The 24,109-nt window shown below is 47.3% G+C and overlaps 1 protein-coding gene and 1 long non-coding RNA gene across 2 annotated transcripts in view; both read left to right on the forward strand.

Moving 5' to 3' along the window:
• LOC148144247 (uncharacterized) overlaps positions 1-9,368 on the forward strand; it is a 37,249-nt gene extending 27,881 nt beyond the window's left edge. The window contains exon 3 of the mRNA XM_087974661.1: positions 7,237-9,368. Within this exon, the coding sequence (XP_087830787.1) occupies positions 7,237-8,756 (1,520 nt within the window). The 3' untranslated portion in view covers positions 8,757-9,368. The remainder of the gene's footprint in view (positions 1-7,236) is intronic.
• A 3,448-nt stretch (positions 9,369-12,816) lies between these two features.
• Positions 12,817-23,844, forward strand: LOC148144249 (uncharacterized). The gene is made up of 3 exons (XR_015751430.1): positions 12,817-12,946; positions 19,293-19,397; positions 22,984-23,844. It is a non-coding gene; the product is annotated as an uncharacterized LOC148144249 (long non-coding RNA).
• The last annotated feature ends 265 nt before the right edge of the window (positions 23,845-24,109 follow it).

Genomic DNA, 24,109 nt, shown 5'->3' on the forward strand with positions numbered 1-24,109 from the left:
GGCAATGCTGCTAGGAGGAGCTGAGACGATGGATAGATCGGCCATGATCGCAATGAAGAACGGGGCAGGCTAGATGGGCAAAATGGCTGACTCCTGCTTTTATTCCTGAAGAAGGGCTTATGCCCAAAACGTCGATTCTCCTGATCCCTGGATGCTGCCTGACCTGCTGCGCTGTTCCAGCAACACATTTTCGGCTCTGATCTCCGGCATCTGCAGACCTCACTTTCTCCTCCTACTTTTATTACTGTGAAACTATTTCCCACAGCTAACCCATCACTGGGCACTATGGGTAGTTTAACATAGCGAATCCACTCTAACCTGCACCCTACCTGGACACCATGGGTAATTTAGCACAGCCAATCCAACCGAATCCGCACAACACTGAACACTGGGTAATTTAGCATGGTCAATCCACCCGAACCTGGACAAAGTTAAACATCACACAACACCAAGAAGTACTAGCTTTCGGAGCACTGCTCCATCATCAGGTGGTTGTGGAGCACAAGATCATAAGGCACAGAATTTATGGAAGAAGATTAAAGTGTCCTGCCACGGAATTGATATATTGAACAAACCTGGATGGTTACACCTCTCATCTTGTACAGTGGGTTGCAACTATCATTCATATGTAAATCTCGATAACATAAGGTTTTATCACAAAAGGTAACAACATCTGGGTGGCATGGTGGCTCAGAGGTTCTTAATTCTGCCTCACAGCGCTTGGGACCCAGGTTCAATTCCAGCCACTGGCCACAGACTGTGTGGAGTTTGCACATACTCCCCGTGTCTGCATGAGATTTCTCCAGGTGCTCCGGTTTCCTCCCACAATCCAAAAGTATGCAGGTTAGGTGAATTGGCCATGCTTAAATTGCCCAGTGTGTTACATGCACTGGTCAGGGGTAAATATGGGGAATGGGGCCTGGTGGGTTACTCTTTGGAGGGTTGGTGTGGACCTGTTGGGCCTGTTTCCGTACTGTAGGGAATTGAATCCAATCTCAGCTCAGACATTGCGTTAAAAGTCAGAGTCTGTCTATCCCCACCTTGAATCTGACAAGTTCTGTTTCTAAAGTAGGAATTTATAAAATACAACATGTTCTGACAGCTTGCAGATTGTGTATTTTTGAGCAAAATAGAATTTATTTGAAAATATAATTCTGCAAATGCAAATTCACCCCCATGGACTTGTGTGTGCTTACAGCTAAAAAGTTTATTTCCGTGCTGTGTATCTCTGTCTATTTGGTAACAGATGCTTTATTTCTGTTGGCATAACTATTGTTGTAAGTCATAGCTGGGTACTAATAGTTAGATATAAAGCAAAGAGAATTCCTCAAGTAGGGCACTATCAGAATCCTGGGAGACCCCTATTTCTGGTTTACTTCCTATTGACAAACATTAAGCATGAGCACCTATTTATTTCTATTTTTTTGTTTCACTTTTCTTGTCTGATTCCCTGGTACGACTACACTCTGTGTCTGGTCGGTTGTCAGGCTGGGAGATAGTGGATTGGGTTTCGATTGACTGAATGTTGTATTGTTCTGGAAGGTGTAAAGGGGTGGGGGGTGGGGTGTTGGAGAATCAAAACTTCAGCAGAGCTGAGAACAGACCAACATCTTACTCTGTGGGAACAGGGAGATCAACAGAGGACAGAGAAACCAGGACCTGAAATCCGACCTGACACCTGATTACTGTGATCAGTGTTTTCATTAGCAATGCCAACCCTCTACCTTCACCTAGCTTCCCGTTTGACTACCCCCTCGATATTCAAGATCCAATCCTTGTCGTCCTGAAGCCATGTCTCTGCAGGGAGTCTCAGATCATAATTATTCTCTTCAATGTGTGCAGTCAATTCATTCACTTTTGTAACAGTGCAGCACACATGCAGACACACTGTTTTCGGTTTCCATTTTTATGATCTTTGCAATCCAGTTTTAATTGCTGGTACATTTACTCTCCTTGTCTCCATCATTCTGTGAGGTTCATTTCCCACATCACAACATTGCTCACTGGCCTTGATTGGGATTGGCCATAGTGCCCAGGGATGTGCAGGTTAGGTGTATTTGTCAGGGTAGTGTAGAGCGGTAGGGGAATGGGTCTGGGTGGGTTCCCCTTCAGAGGGTCGGTGTGGACTCGTTGGGCCGAGTGGCCTGCTCCCACACTGTGGGGATTCTCTGAAGCGAAGGGATATTTGCAAATAGTGCAGGACAGCGCAGGCGCAGTGCGTGCTCCCGGCCTGGCCCCGCCCACCCGCTCCTTTCGTGACGTCACAACGCGGAAGTGACACTGAATGAATGAAAATCCCTCCGTCTGGGCTAATCCTGGGGCGGGAAAATCTGTTCACTTGTAGCAACGGGAGTGAATCCAGGGCGGAGCAGACCCTGTCAACTCAGGTATGGGAGTTAGTTACCAGGTGAGGAGGACAGAGATTGGGAGGAGTAGATATCTTTTCTGTTTTCCTTTTCAAAATGCACCCGATTTCCACAAGTAAATGCAACAGGTATAAGTACAGCACATGCAGCTTCAAGCCGGCTGTGCATCCTCTGTTCTTCCTCTGCCTTGGCTCCAGCACTTTTGGCTTCCTTTCCCTTCTCCACCCCCCGCCGGGTGTTGATACCTCAATGTTTTTCCGGTTGTCTTTTGTGGGCTTTGAAAACTTTCCCAATCGTCTGAGTACAGGATTTGGGAGATTATGTTGCAGCTGTCCAGGACATTGGTTAGGCCACATTTGGAATATTGTGTGCAGTACTGGTCTCTCTGCTGTAGGAAGGATGTCATAGAGTCATGGATGTTGTGAAACTTGAAAGGGTTAAGAAAAGATTGGCAAGGATGTTGTCAGGGTTTGAGCTGATCAGGATGGGGCTGTTTTCCCCTGAGTACCAGAGGCTGAGGGGAGACCCTACAGATTTCTATAAAATCATGAGTGGCATGGACAGGATAAATAGACAAGGTGTTTCCCTGGAATGGGGAATCTAGAACTAGAGGGTAATAGGTTTAGGGTTGGGGGGAGATTTAAAAGGGCCCTAAGGGGCTACTCTTGTATTCAGAGGGCGGCGCATGTAAGGAATTAGCTGCCAGAGGAAGTGGTGGAGGCTGGTACAATTCCAGCATTTAAAAGGCATCTCACTGGGTATATGAATAGAAAGGGTTTAGAGGGATATGGGCCAAGTGCTGTCAAATGGGACTAGTGATTGAGGATATCTGATCGGCATGGATGAGTTGGACCGAAGGGACTATTTCTGTGCTGGACATCTGGTAGACAATGGTCCTCAGAATTCTGTTCCCATTAGGCTCACCCTTAACTCTATTGCACATGGTCTTGGCGACAGTATCACATTCTGAAATGAGAAAAGACCTACAAATGCGCAAGGGAATAGTTCCGTTCCGGGTGTGTACATGGAGATGGGTATAGTTACTTATGACGCATAAGGCCTGTTGTTACCCAGCCAGTGGAATGCAAGCCATCTTTGTATATGGGCAGGAGGTATAAGGCTCCTTTTGTCTTGCACGAGTGGGCATGACAGGTCTCAAGTAGGCAGGTGATGTTATGTGGAATATGAACAATTGCACACTCATAGCCGGTTCCATTAAAGCAATTCTCATACGACCATGCAGTGGAGTGAAAAGATGTCAGCAAACAGGTAGCACAAGGCTCATATGGTGTTGGAAAGTGATACTGTATTTCTCTGCGGAGGGTCGGCAGTAGGGAGTCTGATGAATAGAATGGAATCGGGGACTGGGGACGGGGCAAGTAAGTCATCTCCCGATAGAGAGGAGTAACATACTATTGCCTCTGGGGTGAAGAGCGTTCTGTGGGCCTGTATAAATAAGTTGTTTGTGGATTGAGGAGTTTCCCCTATCAGGCTTCCCTTTTCTTGAGTTGGCCCGTCCTGCAAAAAGTGATGGTGTTCCTGGGCGCCCTTAAAATATTTACCATAATAACGGGGTTGATCACTTTTATCCTCACTAGGCTTTCGTCTGCAGGTAAAATCAAAAAGACATAACTCCCACTGATGTCTACTGTCCAGATGGACCATCTGGTCTTTCTGATGTAAGAGTCCATTGCAATAATCAATCTTCATCACATTCCACACGTCAAAGGCGTCTGGTCCGGTGCATTGGACGACATCTCCTCTGCATAGGTGGTGGATAATCTCTGATCATTCCTAATCACATCGATGCTTCGTGGCTTTCCCCATCAGGATGTTGTACGTGATCAGAAAGGTGAGGAGATAGCGATCCCCCACATGTCCCTCCTCTTAGTTCAAGTATCTGTAATAAGATGAATATTAGAACAACAGCAAAATTCAAAAACCCAAATGGACAGGGTCCACTCCTTTTGTTGGGATTCCAGGATTCTCTCCTCCTTTTCCCCCCCTTTTGATTGGTGCGGTCAATCAATTTACAATGGTGCAGTTGGACCCAAGCTGAGCGCCCAGCGACTGTGACCACCGTAGGGGTGGGAAGTAAAACCTGGAAGGGGCCATTCCAACGAGGTTGGAGACCTTTGCCAGTCCAGTTCTTGATGAGCACCAACGCACCAGACTCTACCCGTGACGAGGCTGAAAGGGAGGGAACATCGCCATAGGCCGCACGCTCTTGGGAGTGAAAGGCACGCATAACACTAGTTAGAGCAAGAACATGTCCACATGACCGAAGCAATCATTGGTTGTGGACTGAGAAGGGAGCTGAATCATTCCAAGGGGTACGGAGGGGGTGACCAGAGAGACACTCAACTGGAGACAGTCGCATCTTGCCCGCAGACATGGATCGCATCTGGAATAAGGCCACAGGGATTAGCATAACCAGGAGAGGCCAGACTTGGCCATTAATTTGGCAAGTTTAGGTTTGAGTCTGGTTAAAACATTCAACAATGCCGGCCGCCTGAGGATAAGCACCATGCAGTTACCGACAAATACAAAGCTGGGAACAGAGTTCTCCGTTAATATTACCTACAAAGTGTGGTCCATTGTCCGAGCTAATGCACGCAGGTATACTGAAGCGGGGAATTATTTCCTTAAACAAAATCTTCACCACAGTCTCAGCAGTAGTGTTAGGAGGAGGGTAGGCTTCAATCCGCTTAGAAAAGACATCAACAATAAGCAAAACATATTTCTAGCAACTCAACTCATTTCTCCAACTCAATGAAGTCCAGTTGAAGTGTCTCCAAGGGACCCTCCAGCAAGGGAGTTCTCGTAGAGATACTTGAACTAAGAGGTGGGGGATCGCCTACCCACTGACCTGTTTGATCACGTACAACATCCTGATCGGGAAAGCCACTGACTTGAGTATCGATGCGATCTGGAATGATCTAAGATTATCCTGATGTCATCTGGTGCACCAGACCTGACGCTTTCAACGTGGAGTCACTTGAGCGATGGCGTGAGCTGCCAGAGGAAGTGGTGGGTGCTGGTACAATGACAAGTTAAAAGGCTCCTGGACGGGCATCTGAATATGAAGGGTTCAGATGGGTCAGGGCCAAGTGATGGCAAATGTGACTGGAGTCATAGAGATGTACAGCACAGAAACTGACCCTTCGGTCCAACTCGTCCTTGCTGACCAGATAGCCAACTCGGACAGATTTGGTCATGGGTTTGTTTCTGTGCTGTGTGACTCAAATTGTCTTCAGTGAACGCAGAAGTGTGGTTGTGAAGGCTGGACTATCAGAGCATGTTTTGCCCTGACTGAAAGCAGCTGAAAATGTGTTGTTGGAAAAGCGCAGCAGGTCAGGCAGCATCCAAGGAGCAGGAGAATCGACGTTTCGGGCATGACCCTTCTGCGCTTTTCCAGCAACACATTTTCAGCTCTGATCTCCAGCATCTGCAGTCCTCACTTTCTCCTGACTGGAAGCAGGAGAAGAGTTTGACTGAAGTGTGTCGGTGTTAATGCCTTGATGTCTCATTTTGCTCCCACCTTCCTGGGGTCATTAACTATTTCGTGTCTGGTCCTTCCTCAAGAAGCTGCATTGCAGGTTTACCCTGAATTGACACTTTTTTTTGCTTCCCAAAATCAGACCTGCTCACTCTCCGTAGGATCCCAGTGTTGTGAAAGATATTAACTTTCGGGTGGAGTTATCCAAAATTCAGAGAGATGTTAGTCTTGATGTTTTTGCTTTTTCTGCCCCTGTAAGATCCTGAATCAGCACCTTCAGGGGAATTAGTTGGAGCGGAGTGAGAACAGAGGGGGAGAGAGAGTGGGATGGTGCTTTCAATTTTGTGGTACAACAAAAGAATATTCCACAGAAAGTAGAATTGCTTTTTCTGAATTTCTACCCTGCACTGATGATCCCTTTTGTAATCCCTTTTTGCAGAGTATTTGAAAATCTGAAGACTGATGTTTCAAAATCAACGAATGAAGGGCTTACGCTCGAAACACTGACTCTCCTGCTCCTCGGATGCTGCCTGACCTCCTCTGCTTTTCGACTGACTGTCCAGCGTCTGCAGTCCTCACTTTGATGTCGATGTCTGACAGTCACACAATCCATCAGGACCGCAATGATTTTTGACCGTGATTTCTGTGAGAGGGATCAATGCTTTTTGGTTCCTGTTTGAGGACGTTTTCAGCATCAGTGGGACTGGACGAGAGACCGCACTGTTGCAGCGCACTGTGTGTGGAGCCTGAAACAGTTATACGGCCTGGGAAGGGGATTTCACGGCAGGGAGGAGCTCTACACGTGTTTGTGTGCAGCTGAAGCTGTGGCCATGGAGAAACCTGAGGAATCCCACCCCGTGGAGAAACCGTGGAAGTGTGGCGACTGTGGGAAAGGCTTCCGTGTCCCGTCTGCCCTGGAGACTCATCGGCGCAGTCACACCGGGGAGAGGCCATTCCCCTGCACCGACTGCGGGAAGGCCTTCAGACATTCCTCCCACCTGTTGGCCCACCAGCAGGACCACACGGGGGAGAGGCCCTACAGCTGCCCAGATTGTGGGAAGGGCTTCAGGTATTCCTCCACCCTGCTGAGCCACCAGCGTGTCCACACAGGGGAGAGGCCCTTCAGCTGCCCTGAGTGCGGGAAGGCCTTTACCGACGTCTCCGCCCTGCTGAGGCACCAGCGGATCCACACAGGGGAGAGGCCCTTCAGCTGCCCTGAGTGCGGGAAGGCCTTTCCCGACGTCTCCTCCCTGATGAGGCACCAGCGTGTCCACACTGGGGAAAGGCCCTTCAGCTGCCCTGAGTGTGGGAAGGCCTTCAGTTATTCCTCCACCCTGCGGAGCCACCGACGCGTCCACACGGGGGAGAGGCCCTTCAGCTGCCCTGAGTGCGGGAAGGCCTATACCGACGTCTCCGCCCTGCAGAAGCACCAGCGGATCCACACTGGGGAGAGGCCCTTCAGCTGCCCCGAGTGTGGCAAGGCCTTTACCCACGTCTCTGCCCTGCGGAGCCACCGGCGCGTCCACACGGGGGAGAGGCCCTTCAGCTGCCCTGAATGCGGGAAGGCCTATACCGACGTCTCCTCCCTGATGAGGCACCAGCGGGCGCACACAGGGGAGAGGCCCTTCAGCTGCCCCGAGTGTGGGAAGGCCTTTACCGACATCTCCTCCCTGATGAGGCACCAGCGGATCCACACGGAGGAGAGGCCCTTTGCCTGCTCTCAGTGCCGGAAGGCATTCAGCAATTCCTCCACTCTGCTGATCCACCAGCATGTCCACACAGGGGAGAGGCCGTTCACCTGCTCTCAGTGCGGGAAGGGCTTCACCTGCTCCTCCAACCTGCGGAGCCACCAGCGGATCCACACAGGGGAGAGGCCCTTCAGCTGCCCTGAGTGCGGGAAGGCCTTTCCCGACGTCTCCTCCCTGATGAGGCACCAGCGTGTCCACACTGGGGAAAGGCCCTTCAGCTGCCCTGAGTGTGGGAAGGCCTTCAGTTATTCCTCCACCCTGCGGAGCCACCGACGCGTCCACACGGGGGAGAGGCCCTTCAGCTGCCCTGAGTGCGGGAAGGCCTATACCGACGTCTCCGCCCTGCAGAAGCACCAGCGGATCCACACTGGGGAGAGGCCCTTCAGCTGCCCCGAGTGTGGCAAGGCCTTTACCCACGTCTCTGCCCTGCGGAGCCACCGGCGCGTCCACACGGGGGAGAGGCCCTTCAGCTGCCCTGAATGCGGGAAGGCCTATACCGACGTCTCCTCCCTGATGAGGCACCAGCGGGCGCACACAGGGGAGAGGCCCTTCAGCTGCCCCGAGTGTGGGAAGGCCTTTACCGACATCTCCTCCCTGATGAGGCACCAGCGGATCCACACGGAGGAGAGGCCCTTTGCCTGCTCTCAGTGCCGGAAGGCATTCAGCAATTCCTCCACTCTGCTGATCCACCAGCATGTCCACACAGGGGAGAGGCCGTTCACCTGCTCTCAGTGCGGGAAGGGCTTCACCTGCTCCTCCAACCTGCGGAGCCACCAGCGGATCCACACCGGGGAGAGGCCCTTCAGCTGCCCCGAGTGTGGCAAGGCCTTTAGCGATTCCTCCAACCTGCTGACCCACCAGCGGATCCACACCGGGGAGAGGCCGTTCACCTGCTCTCAGTGCGGGAAGGGCTTCACCTGCTCCTCCAACCTGCGGAGCCACCAGCGGATCCACACCGGGGAGAGGCCCTTCAGCTGCCCCGAGTGTGGCAAGGCCTTTAGCGATTCCTCCAACCTGCTGACCCACCAGCGGATCCACACCGGGGAGAGGCCGTTCACCTGCTCTCAGTGCGGGAAGGGCTTCACCCGCTCCTCCCACCTGCGGAGCCACCAGCGAGTTCACGTGCCATCGCAGGGGGATTGAAGGAGTGATGGCCGAGTGCCATTATCGATTGGACCATCAACCCAGTTCCAGGGACTCCGGGTTTGAATCCCTCCCCGACAGATGGCAGAATTGGTATTCGGTCAGAAATGTGGAGTTCGGAATCTAACGATGAGACTGTTTCAGGGAGGGGGTGGTGCGGGGGAGAAAGCCCCCATCTGATTCACTCTCTCCCTTGTTAGAGAATGGAACCGCCATTGTGGGAAAGGATTCACTCGGTTGTTCCAGCTGCATCCTTTACCCGGTCTGGCCTACACGTAACTCCAGACCCACAGCAGTCTGGTTGACTCTACACTGCCCCTTCCTGGCAAAGGAGTGGGGAGAAACTTACTTGGAGACAAGGTATGGGTTGAAATTGCTGAGTGAGGCAATACTTCCTCCAGGTTACGGCTGTACCAAGGATCCGATTACAAAGGGACAACTTGGTGCTGGCCAATAGTAAAGACAGTGAGGGGGGGTCGGACAAGGGGAGGTGTGGTGTGTGCACTTTGACCTTGAGCTGTTCAAAAAGCAACTACTTTTTTCTCTGCCTTTTTGCTGGGGGGATCTGAAGCTGTAACAAAGTTGGGTTGCAATAAAGGTTACCTGAACTTACCACCAGGCTCAGACTCTCATTGAAAGCTTTGAGCTCCAAGAAGTTTTTGTTTTAAAGCTGCTCATTTCTTTCAGCCTCCTGCACTAAGTTTAGAACAAAGAACATAGAACAATCCAGCGCAGAACAGGCCCTTCGGCCCTTGATGTTGCGTCGACCTGTGAACTATTCTCGTTCCCCTACACTATCCCAAAATCATCCATGCACTTATGAAAGGATTGTTTAAATCTCCCTAATGTGGCTGAGTTGACTACCTTAGCAGGTAGGGCATTCCGCTCCCTTACCACTCTGTGTAAAGAACTTGTCTCTGACATCTGTCTTAAAGCTATCCCCCCTCAATTTGTAGTTATGCCCCCTCGTACACGCTGACGTGATCATCCTAGGAAAACGTCTTTCTCTGTCTACCCTATCTAATCCTCTGATCATCTTATATGTCTCTGTCAAATCACCCCTTAGCCTCTGCCTTTCCAATGAGAAAAGGCCCAAGTCTCTCAGCCTTTCCTCATAAGACCTTCCCTCCAGACCAGGCAACATCCTGGTAAATCTCCTCTGCTTTTCCAATGCTTCCACATCCTTTCTGTAATTGGGTGACCAGAACTGTACACAATATTCCAAGTGTGGCTGCACCAGCGTTTTGTATAGTTGCAGCATGATATTGCGGTTCCGGAACTCGATCCCTCTACCAATGAAACCTAACACACCGTATGCCTTCTTCATAGCACTATCCACCTGGGTGGCAACTGTCAGGGATCTACGCACATGGACTCCAAGATCCCTCTGCACATCCACACTACCAAGAATCTTTACATTGACCAAGTACTCTGCCATCCTGTTATTCTTCCCAAAGTGCATCACCTCGCATTTAGCTGCATTGAACTCCATTTGCCACCTCTCAGCCCAATTCTGCAGTTTATCCAAATTTCCCCCTGCAACCTGTAACATTCTTCCAAACTGTCCAGTACTCCACCGACTTTAGTGTCGTCTGCAAATTTACGAATCCATCCACCTATGCCTGTGTCTAAGTCAGTTATAAAAATGACAAACAGCAGTGGTCCCGAAACTAGTAATTGGACTCCAGACTTAATATTTTCCATCAACCACCACTCGCTGCCTTCTTCCAGTTTCTAATCCAAACTGCTAAATCACCCTCAATTCAATGCCTCTGCATTTTCTCCATCAGCCTCCCATGTGGAACCTTATCAAAGGCTTTACTGAAGTCCAAGTATACCACATCAACTGCCCTACCCTCATCTACATCTACCTTCTCAAAGAACTCAATGAGATTTGTGAGACGCGACCTGCCCTCCACGAAACCATGTTGACTGTCTGAAATCAAATTGTTGCTTACTAGATGATTTTAAATCTTCTCTTATAATCCTTTCCAAAATCTTTTCTACAATAGATGTAAGGATCACTGGTCTATAATTACCTGGGTCAACTCTGCTGCCCTACTTGAACAAGGGCACAATATTTGCAATCCTCCAGTCCTCCGGTACTAAACCCGTAGACAATGACGACTCAAATATCAAAGCCAAAGGCTCTGCTATCTCCTCCCTAGCTTCCCAGAGAATCCTCGGATAAATCCCATCCAGCCCAGGGGACTTGTCTACTTTCACTCCTTCTCAAATTGATAACACCTGTGTGTAACTGACCTCGATCCTTTCGAGTCTAATATCTCGTACCTCATTCTTTTCCTGAGTGAACACCGATACAGGGTCCATGCTCAACTTCTCACTTCTGTCTTTGACTGGCCCTATTCCTACCCTAATCATCCTTTTATTCCTCACATATCGATAGAAAGCTTGAGCGATTTCCTGTATTCTATTTGCTAAAGGCTGCTCCTGTCCTCTCTTTGCTCTTCTTAACTCTCTCTTTAAATCCTTCCTACGTGATTTGTAATTCTCCATCGCCTCATCTGTTCCATCTTGCCTCATCAACACATAAGCCTCATGGAACAGCATCATAAGGCACAGAACTTATATCAAAACATCAGTGTCATGCAACTGATAGAATATATTGAACAAACTTAGATAGTCTTCATCTCTTAGAATGGGTGTGGGCTTTGGTTCATTAATATGTAACACTTTTAGAGTACTCAGTACAGTTCTGTTGGCCCTGTAATAGGAAGAATACTATTAGAGAGGGTTTAATAAAGATTTACCAGGATGTTGTAAGGACTGGAGGGTTTGAGGTTATAAGGAGAGGCTGGGACTTTATTCACTGGAGCACAGGAAGTTGTGGGGGGGGTGACCTCATTGAGATTGATAAAATCATGAGGATTGGAGGTAAGGTGAATAACAAAGGGCTCTTACTTAGCGTCGGCGAGCTCAAAACTAGGGGGCATTTTTTTTTAATGTGAAGAGGAGAGATTTAAAAGGAACCGGAGGGACAACATTTTGAAAGAGGGTGATTTGCACGTGGAATGAACTTGCTGAGGATGTGGTAGATGCAGGTACAGTGACAACATTGAAACAGCATTTGGATGGGTACGTGAATTGAAAGGTTAGAGGGATATGGGCCAAATGCAGGCAAGTGGGACTGGTTTAGTTTGGAATCCTGGTCGGCATGGACGAATTGGACCGAAGTGTGTTTCTGTGCTGTATCCTTTTATTGAAACTGGTAGAATTCTGAAAGGGGCTTGACAGGATAGATGCAGATAAAATGCTCCTTTGGTGGGGAGGGTCATCGAATTCCGACAATGTGGAAGCGGGCCATTCAGTCCATTGATTCCTCTCTGGCCCTCTGACCAGTATCCCACCCATACCCAACCCCTTACTCCGTATTTCCCATGGCCAAGCCACCCTAACCTGTACATCCCTGGTCACTATGGGTAACTTAGCACGGCCAATTCTCCCTAACCTACACCCGAATCTATAACTTACCTTCTCAAGAATGTAATTTAAATGCAGTGCTTTTCTCAAAAAAAATGTCAGTCTGACTCAACATTGGGACACAAACAGAATTCACACCTATTGTCTCTACTTATAAATAGGGTAACGTCTCTTCGAAATGTAGATTCACTTAGATATAACTGCGTCACTTTACATATGAAGATATCCCTTTGAATGTGCCCACATCCCTTTGAAATGTAATCTCGTCCATTTAAACCTCTTTATTTGCAGAAATACCCGTTAAAATGTCCACGTCCCTTTTAAAATGCAGATTGCCCCCTTTAGATATGACGCCGTTCCGTTAGATGTCGGAATATCTGTTTAAATTGAGCCGTGAGCTTTCCCAATGTAGACAGGGCTCCTGGAAACGTGGCAGTGTCCCCCCTGCAGCTGCAGAGCGAGACAGGAGAGTTTGTTTTTGTGAATGAGCAGTTGTAGCGCGAGGTGGCTGTTGCTTGGTGACGGTGAGGCTCCCCCGGCCCCGCCCATCCCCCCCGTGCAGACGTCACGCGGGGGCGAAGGCGGTTGGGAGGAGAAGTCGCTCGAGCGGGGAAGCGGCGGGAGGGCGGCCGTTAGGAAAATGGCGCCGTGCGGCCCGGGGCAGACACCCGTCACTGGGCACTGCCGCCTTCCTGGCGCAGCTGCTGTGTCATGGCCACACCGGCCGGTTGTACAGCAGGCAGGAGCCGGTGAGCATTCTGGAGGCGGATGGGGTTAAGGGCCTGCTTGGGAACTCGTCGGCCGCCTGGGTGGTGGAGTTCTACTGGTCGTGGGGCGGCCCCTGTGTCAACTATGGGGCCACCTGGAAGGTACTGGGCCCGGGAGGTGAAAGGTGAGGCAGGTTGTGGGGGGACGGAGGGGAAGGAATGTGGGGCCTGTCCTGTCATAGTGACATTTTACACTCACTTTCCGTCTGCTTTTACTGGCGCTTGTGCTGTTTACCCTCACTGTGTTTAATCCTTGTGCTGTTTCCCCCTCACTGTTTGGTTTAATCCTTGTGCTGTTTGCCCTCAACCACACTGCTGTGGGTCTGGAGAACTCAGTGTTGAGTCCTCCGGGCTGTTGACTGCTCAGACAGAAGATGAGGTTTTGTTCCTCCAATTTGTGGTTTGGTTTGTTGTGGTAATGGAGGAAGCCAAAGATAGTCATGTCAGAAGGGGAGTGGGAAGGGGCATTAAAATGGGAAGTCCGCTCAGCCTCTGCGGACCCAGCTGGGATGCTCAGTTCCCCAAGTTTATGCTTGCTTTCCCCGATGTAGAGAAGACCACAATTGGCAAAGCACAGGAGGTCAAGCAGCATCCGAGCAGTAGGACAGTCGAAGTTTTGGGCACGAGCCCTTCATCAGGAATGATGCGTGGATGTTCAGAGGGGCATCAGTGTCCTTCTGTGCCAGTTGTCAGACAGGTGCAGCAGGCAATGAGCAAGGCAAGTGGTGTATTAGCAAGAGGAATTAAGTTCCGAAGTGGGGATTTCTTCCTTCAGTTAGGGGGTCATTGAATATATTCAAGGCTGAGTTCATCTGATTTTTATGTGAATGTTTATGGGGAAGGCAAGAAAATGGTTTTAAGACTAGTATAGGACCGAGTTACAGAGCCATGCAGCACAGAAACAGACCCTTCAGTCCAACTAGTCCATGCTGACTATGTTCTCAAACTAAACCAGTCCCACCTGCCAGTGTTTTGGCCCATATCCCTCCAAACCTTTCATTTTCATGAACTTATCCAAATGTCTTTTAAACGTCGTTACTGTACCTGCATCCATCACTTCCTCTAGACATTTAGTCCGCATGTGCACCACTTTGTATAAAAAAAATTGTGCCCTTCAAGTCTTTTTAAAATCTTTCTCCTGTCACCATCAAAATTTGCTCCCTAATCTTGAAACCCCAACCCTAGGGGAAGGACACCTGTCGTTCACCTCATCTCTCCCCTCATGATTTTATAAACCTTGATAAGGTCACATCTCCACCTCCTATGCGCCAGTGAAAAAGTTCCAGCCCATCCACCTAGATGCAGGTAGATCCATATCCAGTCATGATCGGTTCAATGCTGGTCCCAATTCTCTCGGTGTCTAGTACAGCAAGAGACCACAAGACATAGGAGCAGAAATTAGGCCATCAGGTCTGCTCATTCCATTCAATCATGGCTGATAAGTTTCTCGGTTACATTCTTCTGCTATAAGCAAAGTGAAAATGGAGGGAGAGAGTGTGGGATGGAGATTTTTTAGCTTCCAGGGAATAAGAGAGGAAAGAGTTCACTATAAATTGGAATTTATGGGATCGGCTGATGAACCGAGGAGTGTCAGTTGGAGTTTAATTTAGAGAAATCAGAGATTTGCATTTTGGTCAAGCGATCCAGGCAGGACTGACACAGTTAAGGGGAGTGTTGCAGAATAAAGAGACCTTGGAGTGCTGGAGTCTCAGGTGGACAGAGTAGTGAAGGCGGCGTTTGGTTTGCTTTCCTTCATTGCTCATAGCATTGAGTATAGGAGTTGTGAGATCATGTTATACACACTTCCCACTCAAACGTGTTATCTAACTGCTTAACTGTTTTTAGTGAATATAATGCACACCTCCCGCCGCTGCCATAACGTGGTTTGTTTGGAAGCCCTAGCTTTCGGAGCGATTAGATTTATTTTAGATTTTATTACTTAGTGTGGAAACAGGCCCTTCAGCCCAAACCGACCCTTCGAAGAGCAACCCACCCAGACCCATTCCCCAACATTTACCCCTTCACCTAACACTACAGGCAAATTAGCGTGGCCACGTCACCTAACCTGCACATCTTTGGACTGTGGAAGGAAACCCACGCAGACACTGGGAAAATGTGCAAACTCCACACTGACAGTTGCCCGAGGTGGGAATTGAACCCGGATCTCTGGCACTCTGAAGTGCTGCTGCTGCTGCTTCAGGTGGTTGTGGGGAATAAGATCATGATTAGACTATTTATAGCCAACAGAGTCCAATTCATGGAGATGTGATACATTAAACAATTTAGATTAGATCTTTCATCTTTTAGAATGGGGTTCTGTTCTTTGGTATGTTAATCCCAGAACCTGTTTTCAGTAACTTTCTCAAGAACGTAATTTAAATGCAGAGCTTTTCTATCAAAAATGTCAGGCTGACTCGACATTGGGACCCAGACAGAATTCACACCTATTGGTGGGTAGGCTGGGATTTTTTCACTGGAGCACAGGAGGTTGAAAGGTGAAGGTATCGGGTGCCTCATTAGCAAGTTTGCAGATGACATTCAGATTGATGGAATATCAGATAGTGAAGGGGACTGTCAGATGATACAGCAGAATGTAGATTGGAGTGTTGGGAAGAGAAATGGCAGATGGAGTTCAATCCAGACAAATGCAAGGTGATGCATTTTGGAAGATGCAATTCAAGAGCGAGCTATACAGTAAATGGAAAGGTCCTAGGGGAAATTGATGTACAGAGAGATCTGTGTGTTCAGGTTTATTGTTCTCTGAAGGTGGCAACGCATGTCAGTAGAGTGGTCAAGGCAGTATACAACACGCGTTCCATCATCGGACGGATTGAGTAAAAGAGCTGGCAGGTCATGTTAAAGTTATATAAGATTTTGGTTTGGCGCATTTGGAATACTGCGTACAATTCCGGTCGCCAGATTTCCAAAAGGATGTGGATACTTTTGGAGAGAGTGCAGAGAAGGTTCATTACATTACATTACATTACATTACAGTGTGGAAACAGGCCCTTCGGCCCAACAAGTCCACACCGACCCGCCGAAGCGCAACCCACCCATGCCCCTACATTTACCCCTTACCAAACACTACGGGCAACTTAGCATGGCCAATTCACCTGACCTGCACATCTTTGTGACTGTGGGAGGAAACCGGAGCACCCGGAGGAAACCCACGCAGACACGGGGAGAATGTGCAAACTCCACACAGTCAGTCGCCTGAGGCGGGAATTGAACCCGGGTCTCTGGCGCTGTGAGGCAGCAGTGCTAACCACTGTGCCACCGTGCCGCCCTTTTTTTTAAAAATTTATTTGATAGCCCTCCTATCTATCTATCTATCTATCTATCTACCTCTCTCGCTCTCTCCCCGTGTGCTCTCACCAGGATGTTGCCTGTTATGGAGAGCGCGAGCTATAAGGAGAGATTGAGTAGATTAGGATTATTTTCATTGGAAATAAGGAGGTTGAGGGGGGGGTCCTGATTGAGGCCTAAAAACCATGAGGGGTGTAAACAGGGGTGGATAGTAAGAATTATTTTCCCAGAGGGGAAGACTTAATTACTCAGGATCACGAGTTCAAAGTGAGGGGGGGAAAGGTTTGAGGGAGATATACATGGAAAGTTCTTTACACAGGGTGGTGGGCGCCTCGAATGCATCGCCAGTGGAGGCAGTAGGGGTGGGATCGATAGCGTCATTTAAGATGTATCTAGACAGAGACATGAATGGGCAAGGAGCAGAGGGATACAGATCCTTAGAAAATAGGTGGCAGGTTTAGATAGAGTATCTCGATCAGCATAGCCTTGGAGGGCTGAAGGGCCTGTTCCTGTGCTGTAAGGTTCATTGCTCTCTTTATAGAGGTTTACAAAACCATGAGGGGCGTAGATAAGGTGATTGGCATGTGTCGTTTCAAGATTAGGCTACAAATTAAGGTGAGAGGAGAAAGATTTAAAAAACACACGAGGAGCACCTTTTTTTTTAAACAGTGGTTTGTGTGGAATGAATGTCCAGAGGAAATGGTGGATGCAGGTTGAGTAACAACGTTTAAAAGACATTTGGATAAGTACATGAATAGGAAAGGTTCAGAGGAATATGGGCCAAACACAGGCAGGTGGGACTAGTTTAGTTTGTGAATATAGTCAGCATGGACTAGTTGGGCTGAAGGGTCTGTTTCTGTGCTGTATGACTCTAACTGTTCTATACTGGTCTTAAAACCATTTTACTTGCCTTCCCCCATAAACATCCACTTCATGGTTGTTCCAAAATCAGATGAACTCAGCCTTGAATATATTCAATGACCCCCTAACTGCAGGAAGACATCCCTACTTCTGAAATCAATTCCTCTTGCTAATATACCTCTTGCCTTGCTGATTGCTTGCTGCATCCGTCTGACAACTGGCAGTGACTGGTGTGGAAGGACGCTGAGGCCACTTTTTACATCCACACATCATTCCTGAGGAAGGGCTCGTGCCTGAAACGTCGATTCTTCTGCTCCTCGGATGCTGTCTGACCACCTGTGCTTTTCCAGTGCCACACTTTTCGACTCTCATCTCCAGCATCTGCAGTCCTCACTTTCTCCACATCCCAATATGTCACCATTTGAGCAACGTACCTCCTTTTGGCAGTTATTTTTTCATAACCGAGGTTATAACTTCACACTGTGGGACTGCATTTGCTGTGCGTTTGCCAATTGAGACACAGACCTGGACCAACGTTTCCCGACTCTGTCCCCTCCCTGGATTCACTCGCTTTCTTTTCAGTTGCTGCAAGTCAACAATTTAACCCCAGAATGAAAAAAATGAAATGGTAAAGACAGTGCCATACTCACAGATGGCGGATAGAGGAAGGAAGTTGCAGTCTGAGGTGAAGCTCGATCTTCATTTGGAGAGAAGCAGCAGCTTCAGAACCTGATGGTCCATCTTCCGCATTCAGACAATTGGGGAGTTCTGATTGGCAGGAGGACCAGGCTCCTTGTCTGGCTTCTCATTGGTCCATGTGAAGAAGGGTTTGCACTGTTTCTGTAGACAGAGCATGCGCGGCTTTTGCTGAACCAGCATAGAGTCAGAAGTGTACAGCATGGAAACAGACCCTTCGGTCCAACCCGTCCATGCCGACCAGATATCCCAACCCAATCTAGTCCCGCCCCTCAACACCTGGCCCACATCCCTCCAAACCTTTCCTATTCATATACCCATTCAAATGCCTCTTAATTGTTGCATTCGTACCAGCCTCCACCACTTCCTCTGGCAGCTCATTGCATACACGTACCACCCTCTGTGTGAAAAAATTGCCCCGTAGGTCTCTTTTATATCTTTCCCCTCTCACCCTAAACCTATGCCCTCTAGTTCTGGACTCCCCAACCCAAGGGAAAAACTTTGTCTATTTATCTTGTCCATGCCCCTCATAATTTTGTAAATCTTTATAAGGTCACCCCTCAGCCTCTGACACTCCAGGGAAAACAGCCCCAGCTTGTTCAGCCTCTCCCTCTAACTGTACCTCTTATGCTCGCATCCAAGTCATTTATGTAAATGACAAAAATAGAGGACCGAGTACCGATCCTTGTGGCACTCCACTGGTCGCAGACCTCCAGTCTGAAAAACAACCCTCCACCACCACCCTCTGTCTTCTACCTTTGAGCCAGTTCTGTATCCAAATGGCTAGTTCTCTCTGTATTCCTTGAGATCTCACCTTGCTAATCAGTTTCCCATGGGGAACCTTGTCAAACGCCTTACTTAAGTCCATATAGATCACATTACTGCTCTGCCTTCCTCAATCCTCTTTGTTACTTCCTCAAAAAACTCAATCAAGTTTGTGAGATGATTTCCCACACAAAAAGCCATGTTGACTATCCCTAATCAGTCCTTGCCTTTTCAAATACATGTACATCCTGTCCCTCAGGATTCCCTCCAACAATGTGCCCACCACTGATGTCAGGCTCACTGGTCTAAAGTTCCCTGGCTTGTCCTTACCACCCTTCTTAAACAGTGGCACCACATTAGCCAACCTCCAGTCTTCTGGCACCTCACCTGACATGCACAGTATGCTCTATGGAGATGCTGTTCCTGATGGATTTAAAGTGTCCAAATGCCACAATTTCAACACCCCCCCCCCCCCCGCCCACAGTCACTTGACATAACCGTGCAGGGTCCTCGCTATTTTTGATGCTCATGTTACCTAGAACCCTCATGATTATATCAATCTCAATGAGGTCACCCCTCAATCTCCTGTGCTCCAGTGAAGAGAGTCTCAGCCTCTCCTTATAACTCAAACCCTCCAGTCCTGGCAACATCCTGGTAAATCTTTACCGAACCCTCTGTAATAGTATTCTTCCTATTACAGGGCCACCAGAAGCATTCTCAGTACTCTACAAGTGGCTTCACCAACATCCTGTACAACTTCTAAATGATGTCCCACCTCCTTTATTCAATGGTGTGAACAAATAAGGTAAGTGGGCTGAATGCCTTGTGAAGCACCCTTCTAACCAGTGATGCAACTTTCAATGAAGTATGTACCTGAACCCCTCCCTCTTCCCCACCCCCCCCCCCCCCCCCATATCCCTCTGTACAAGTCCTGCCCTTATTTTAGGAAAATGCAACCCCTCACTTTTATCTATACCTCTCTCATACGTACGCTCTCTCTCAGATGTACACACCCTCTCACAGGCTTCTCCTCCATCACACTCCATTTACAAAGCATGTGCACACACACACGCGCGCACACACATATAACGATGGGGTGCATTTGCAGAATAATATTTACAGATATATTCAATTTTGCACAAAAAGCGCACAACATGCAGGTAGTCAGTCCATATAATATTTTATAAATTCCTAGTTTGGAAATAGAACCAGTCTGATTTAAGATTGGGATACTGACTCACCTTTCATGCATTGTCTGGGCTGAGCTGGCACCTGTTTTTTAAAAAAAAACCTTAAGTGATCTTGAGAATACGACTTAATAATAGTTCTGCGATGTACACATTAATGAAATAAAACCTGCAACCCATTCTAAAAGATGAAAGACTTAACAGCAATCTACATTTGTCAATATATCATATCAGTTGCATGACACTGATCTTTTGCTCTTAACTCTGTGTCTTATGATCCTGCTCCACAGCTACCCGATGAAGGAGCAGCACTCTGAAAGCTAGTGCTTCCAAATAAACCTGTTGGACTATAACCCGGTGTTGTGATTTTTAAACCTTGTCCCACCTAGTCTAACAGCAGTATTTCCACCTCCTTTCTAATGAACACAACCCATACTTCCCAGTGCTGCCAGTAAACTGCCGATGAAACGATGCAGTGCCTGCACTCCCGAAAAATTTAAACTTCTAACGAAACCAGCTACTCAGTGACTGCTCCATCTGATACACAACATTGGAAACTTAGTACAGGAGGCTGCAAGAAATGAGCAGCTTTAAAACAAAAACCACTTGGAGCTCTAAGCTTTCAATGAGAGTCTGAGTCCGGCAGAACGTTCAGGTAACCTTTATTGTGTCCCAACATTGTTACAGCTTCAGATGCCCCCAGCAAAGATCACTTTTATCTAAGTCACAATGTTTAAACCCAAATGGAGCAATTAAGTGCAAAGTTACTTTCAACCATTTAATAAAACACTGCAAATTTTATTTCATATGAAAATACATTCATTTTATAATTTGGATAAGATCTTTACAAAGGAAATATACTAAACAAAATAGCTTTCCTGGGTATCAATATTGACAACAGTTATGCAGCTATTATTTGGCAATTGACCAACTAATTGAAATAATTTCAGAATAAATGAGCTGCTTTATTATTATATATTGAGATATTGCATATCTTGGCTATCACCCAAGTATTCTCCGAAGAAAAAAATGCATCTGGATGGGGACATGAATAGGAAGAATTCAGAGGGATATGGGCCAAATGCTGGCAAATGGGTCACTAGATTAATTTAGCATATCTGGTTGGCCTGGACTGAAGGGTTTGTTTCTGTGTGCTCATTACAGACGCCCCTCTTCTGGGATCCCCATACCAGCTGTTATTTTCATGAAATAATCTGACAATTGTTGACTTCCATCAACCTATTCCATCCAGAGAAATTTCCTCTCCCTGCAAAGTGTGGTTCACGTTGGCAAGTTCAATCCTCCTCCAGTCCTCAGGTACACACTATAATGCGCAATGTTCTCAATACCTGTTTAACGTTCAGTGGGGAAACTATTTTCAGTCCAACAGGTAAACAGAATTCCTCCGAAATGTTTTTGGCAAATGCACTGCTCCCACGAGAGCTCATGGGCCCACAGTTCAAAGCTTTCAACAGCTTTTTTTCTCATTTCCCCGCCTTCCCAGGATGCAGAATTTCTCCCACCAGAAATTGTTTGCCCTGAAAAAAATCCAGCAGGAACATGATCATGGAGCTATCAGTAAAAATGCTTCATTTGGCTCAACCAAGGTTGGAAATGGAAGAACATCTCTGTTCAAAGTTACTGTTCGTTTGCCCTTTCAAAATTCCTTGAATTTAAGGTGTTCCATTGTAGCATTTATTTATGATCCATTAAAAGCAGTATCCAGTCTCATCTGAGTGAGGAACCGACTCAACAAGCGAAATAACTTTTCTGTCTGCTCTTTAGATGTGACAACCTCTCCCTCTCTGTTGATGCAACAGGATTACCAGAGCTGGAAGTACCACTCTCGGAATATAATTGCTGATTGACAGTTTACTTGAACTGTTTAACATAAGGATTTAAAAGCTGCTAGCCCGATCTCGCACAAAGCACTAAAACAAACTGTTCACCCGTGCCTGTGCAGAGGAGAAATTTCACTTGGAATAGATCACAAAATAAGAACTGTTACCAGTCCCACAACTCATGTGTTTCCCATGGATAAAGTTAAACATCACACAACACCAGGTTATAATCCAGCAGGTTTGTTTGGAAGCACTAGCTTTTGGAGCGCCGCTCCTTCATTAGGTAATTGTGGAGAATGAGATCATGATCATAATTTATATCCAAAGGAGTCTAGGGTCATGGAAATGTGACACATCAAACAATTTTAGATTAAATCCTTCATCTTTTAGAATAGGTTTCTGCTCTTTGGTTTGTTAATCCCAGAACTTCCTTTTTGTTACCTTCTCAAGAATGTCATTCAAATGCAGAGCTTTTCTAACAATAAGTGTGAATTCTGTCTGCGCCCGAATGTTGTCAGACTAACATTTTTCTTAGAGAAAAACTTGACATTTAAATTACATTTTTGAGAAGGTAATTTATAGATTAGGGTGTAGAGGTCAGGGTGGATAGGCTGTGCTAAATTACCCATAGTGACCAGGGATGTGAAACTGAGGGTGGATTGGCCATGGGAAATATGGAGTAAGGGGGTGGGTATGTGTGGGATGCTGTTCAGAGGGCCAGTGTGGAATAGATGGGCTGAATGGCCTGTTTCCACATTGTTGGGATTCTATGACTCCCACCACAAAGCGTTTTATCTGCATCTATCCTGTCAAGCCCCTTTCAGAATTCTACTGGTTTCAATAAGATCACTTCTGGTTCAGAGAGGTAGACAGCACAGAAATAGACCCTTTGGTCCAATTCATCCATGGCGACCAGGGTTCCCAAACTAAACCAGCCTCACTTGCCTGCGTTTGGCCCAAATCCCTCTAAACCTTTCTATTCATGTACCCATCCAAATGTCGTTTAGACTTTGTAAACGTACCTGCATTGACCACATCCTCAACAAGTTCATTCCACGTGTAAACCGCCCTCTGTCAAAACGTTGCCCCTCGGGTTCCTTTTAAATCTCTCTCCTGTCACTTTAAAGAAATATCCCCCCTAGTCTTGAGCTCCCCAACGCTAAGGAAGAGCCTTTGCTATTCACCTTACCTCCACTCCTCATGATTTTATCAATCTCAATAATGTCACCCCCCCCCCCCCCCAACCTCCTGTGCTCCAGTGAAAAAAGTCCCAGCCTCTCATTATAACTCAAACCCTCCAGTCCTGGCAACATCCTGGTAAATCTTTACCGAACCCTCTCTAATAGTATTCTTCCTATTACAGGGACACGAGAACCATACTCAGTACTCTGAAAGTGGCCTCACCAACATCCTGTACAACCTCAACATGATGTCCCAACTCCTTTACTCAATGTGGTGAACAATGAAGGCAAGTATGCCAAATGCCTTCTTAACCACCCTGTCTCGCAGTGAAGCAACTTTGAAAGAACTGTGTACCTGAACCCCACCATGTCTCTCTCTTACAGCATGACACAGGGCCCTACCATTAACTGTACAAGTCCTGACTGTCCTTGCTTTAGCAAAATGCAAGCCCTTGCTTTTATTCATACCTCACTCATACACACGTGCTCTCTCAGACACGCACACATACACTCCCAACACACTCACAGGCATATACTCCATCACACTCTTATGTGCACTCATGCATAAACTCACATATCACTTTTTGGGCAAATTTGTATTGGCAGAATTATGTTTGCAGATACATTCAATTTTGCTCAAAAAGTGCACAGTCTGCAGGCAGTCAATCCATGTAATATTTTATAAATTCCTACTTTGGAAATAGAACCAGTCTGATTCAAAATTGGGACATTGACAGACTCGAACCTCACACCTTTATCGGGGCTGTCTGGGCTGAGTTGTCACTTTTTTTTAAAAAAAAAACTTCAGTCATCTTGAGAATGTGAATCAAAAGATGTTCTGGGATTTACATATTAATGAACTGAAACCTGCAACGCATTCTAAAAGGTGAAAGACTTAACAGGATATATTGAACAAACCAAGATTGCTATCAGTTGCATGACACTGTGATCTTTTGCTATAAAATCTGTGTCTTATGATCCTCCTCTACAGCTACCTGATGAAGCAGCAGTGCTCCAAAAGCTCACACTTCCAAATAAACCTGTTGGACTATAACCTGGTGTTGTGTGATTTTTAACTTCATCCAGGCGAGTCCACCACCGGCTCCTCCACATCATTTCTAGTGAGCACAGCCCACAGCTCCCAATGCTGCCAGTAAACTTTACAACGCCGATGAAATGACACACTATGCACTCCTGAAAAATTCACAATTTCTAACGAAACTGGCTGCTCATTCACTGATCCATCTGATACGTGACATTGGAAGCTTAGTGCAGGAAGCTGAAAGAAATGAGCAGCTTTAAAACAAA

Source organism: Chiloscyllium plagiosum, unplaced genomic scaffold (genome assembly GCF_037043375.1).
Source record: "Chiloscyllium plagiosum isolate Xiang-an unplaced genomic scaffold, Cpla_swu_hap1 HiC_scaffold_27, whole genome shotgun sequence".
NCBI classification, from domain to species: domain Eukaryota; kingdom Metazoa; phylum Chordata; class Chondrichthyes; order Orectolobiformes; family Hemiscylliidae; genus Chiloscyllium; species Chiloscyllium plagiosum.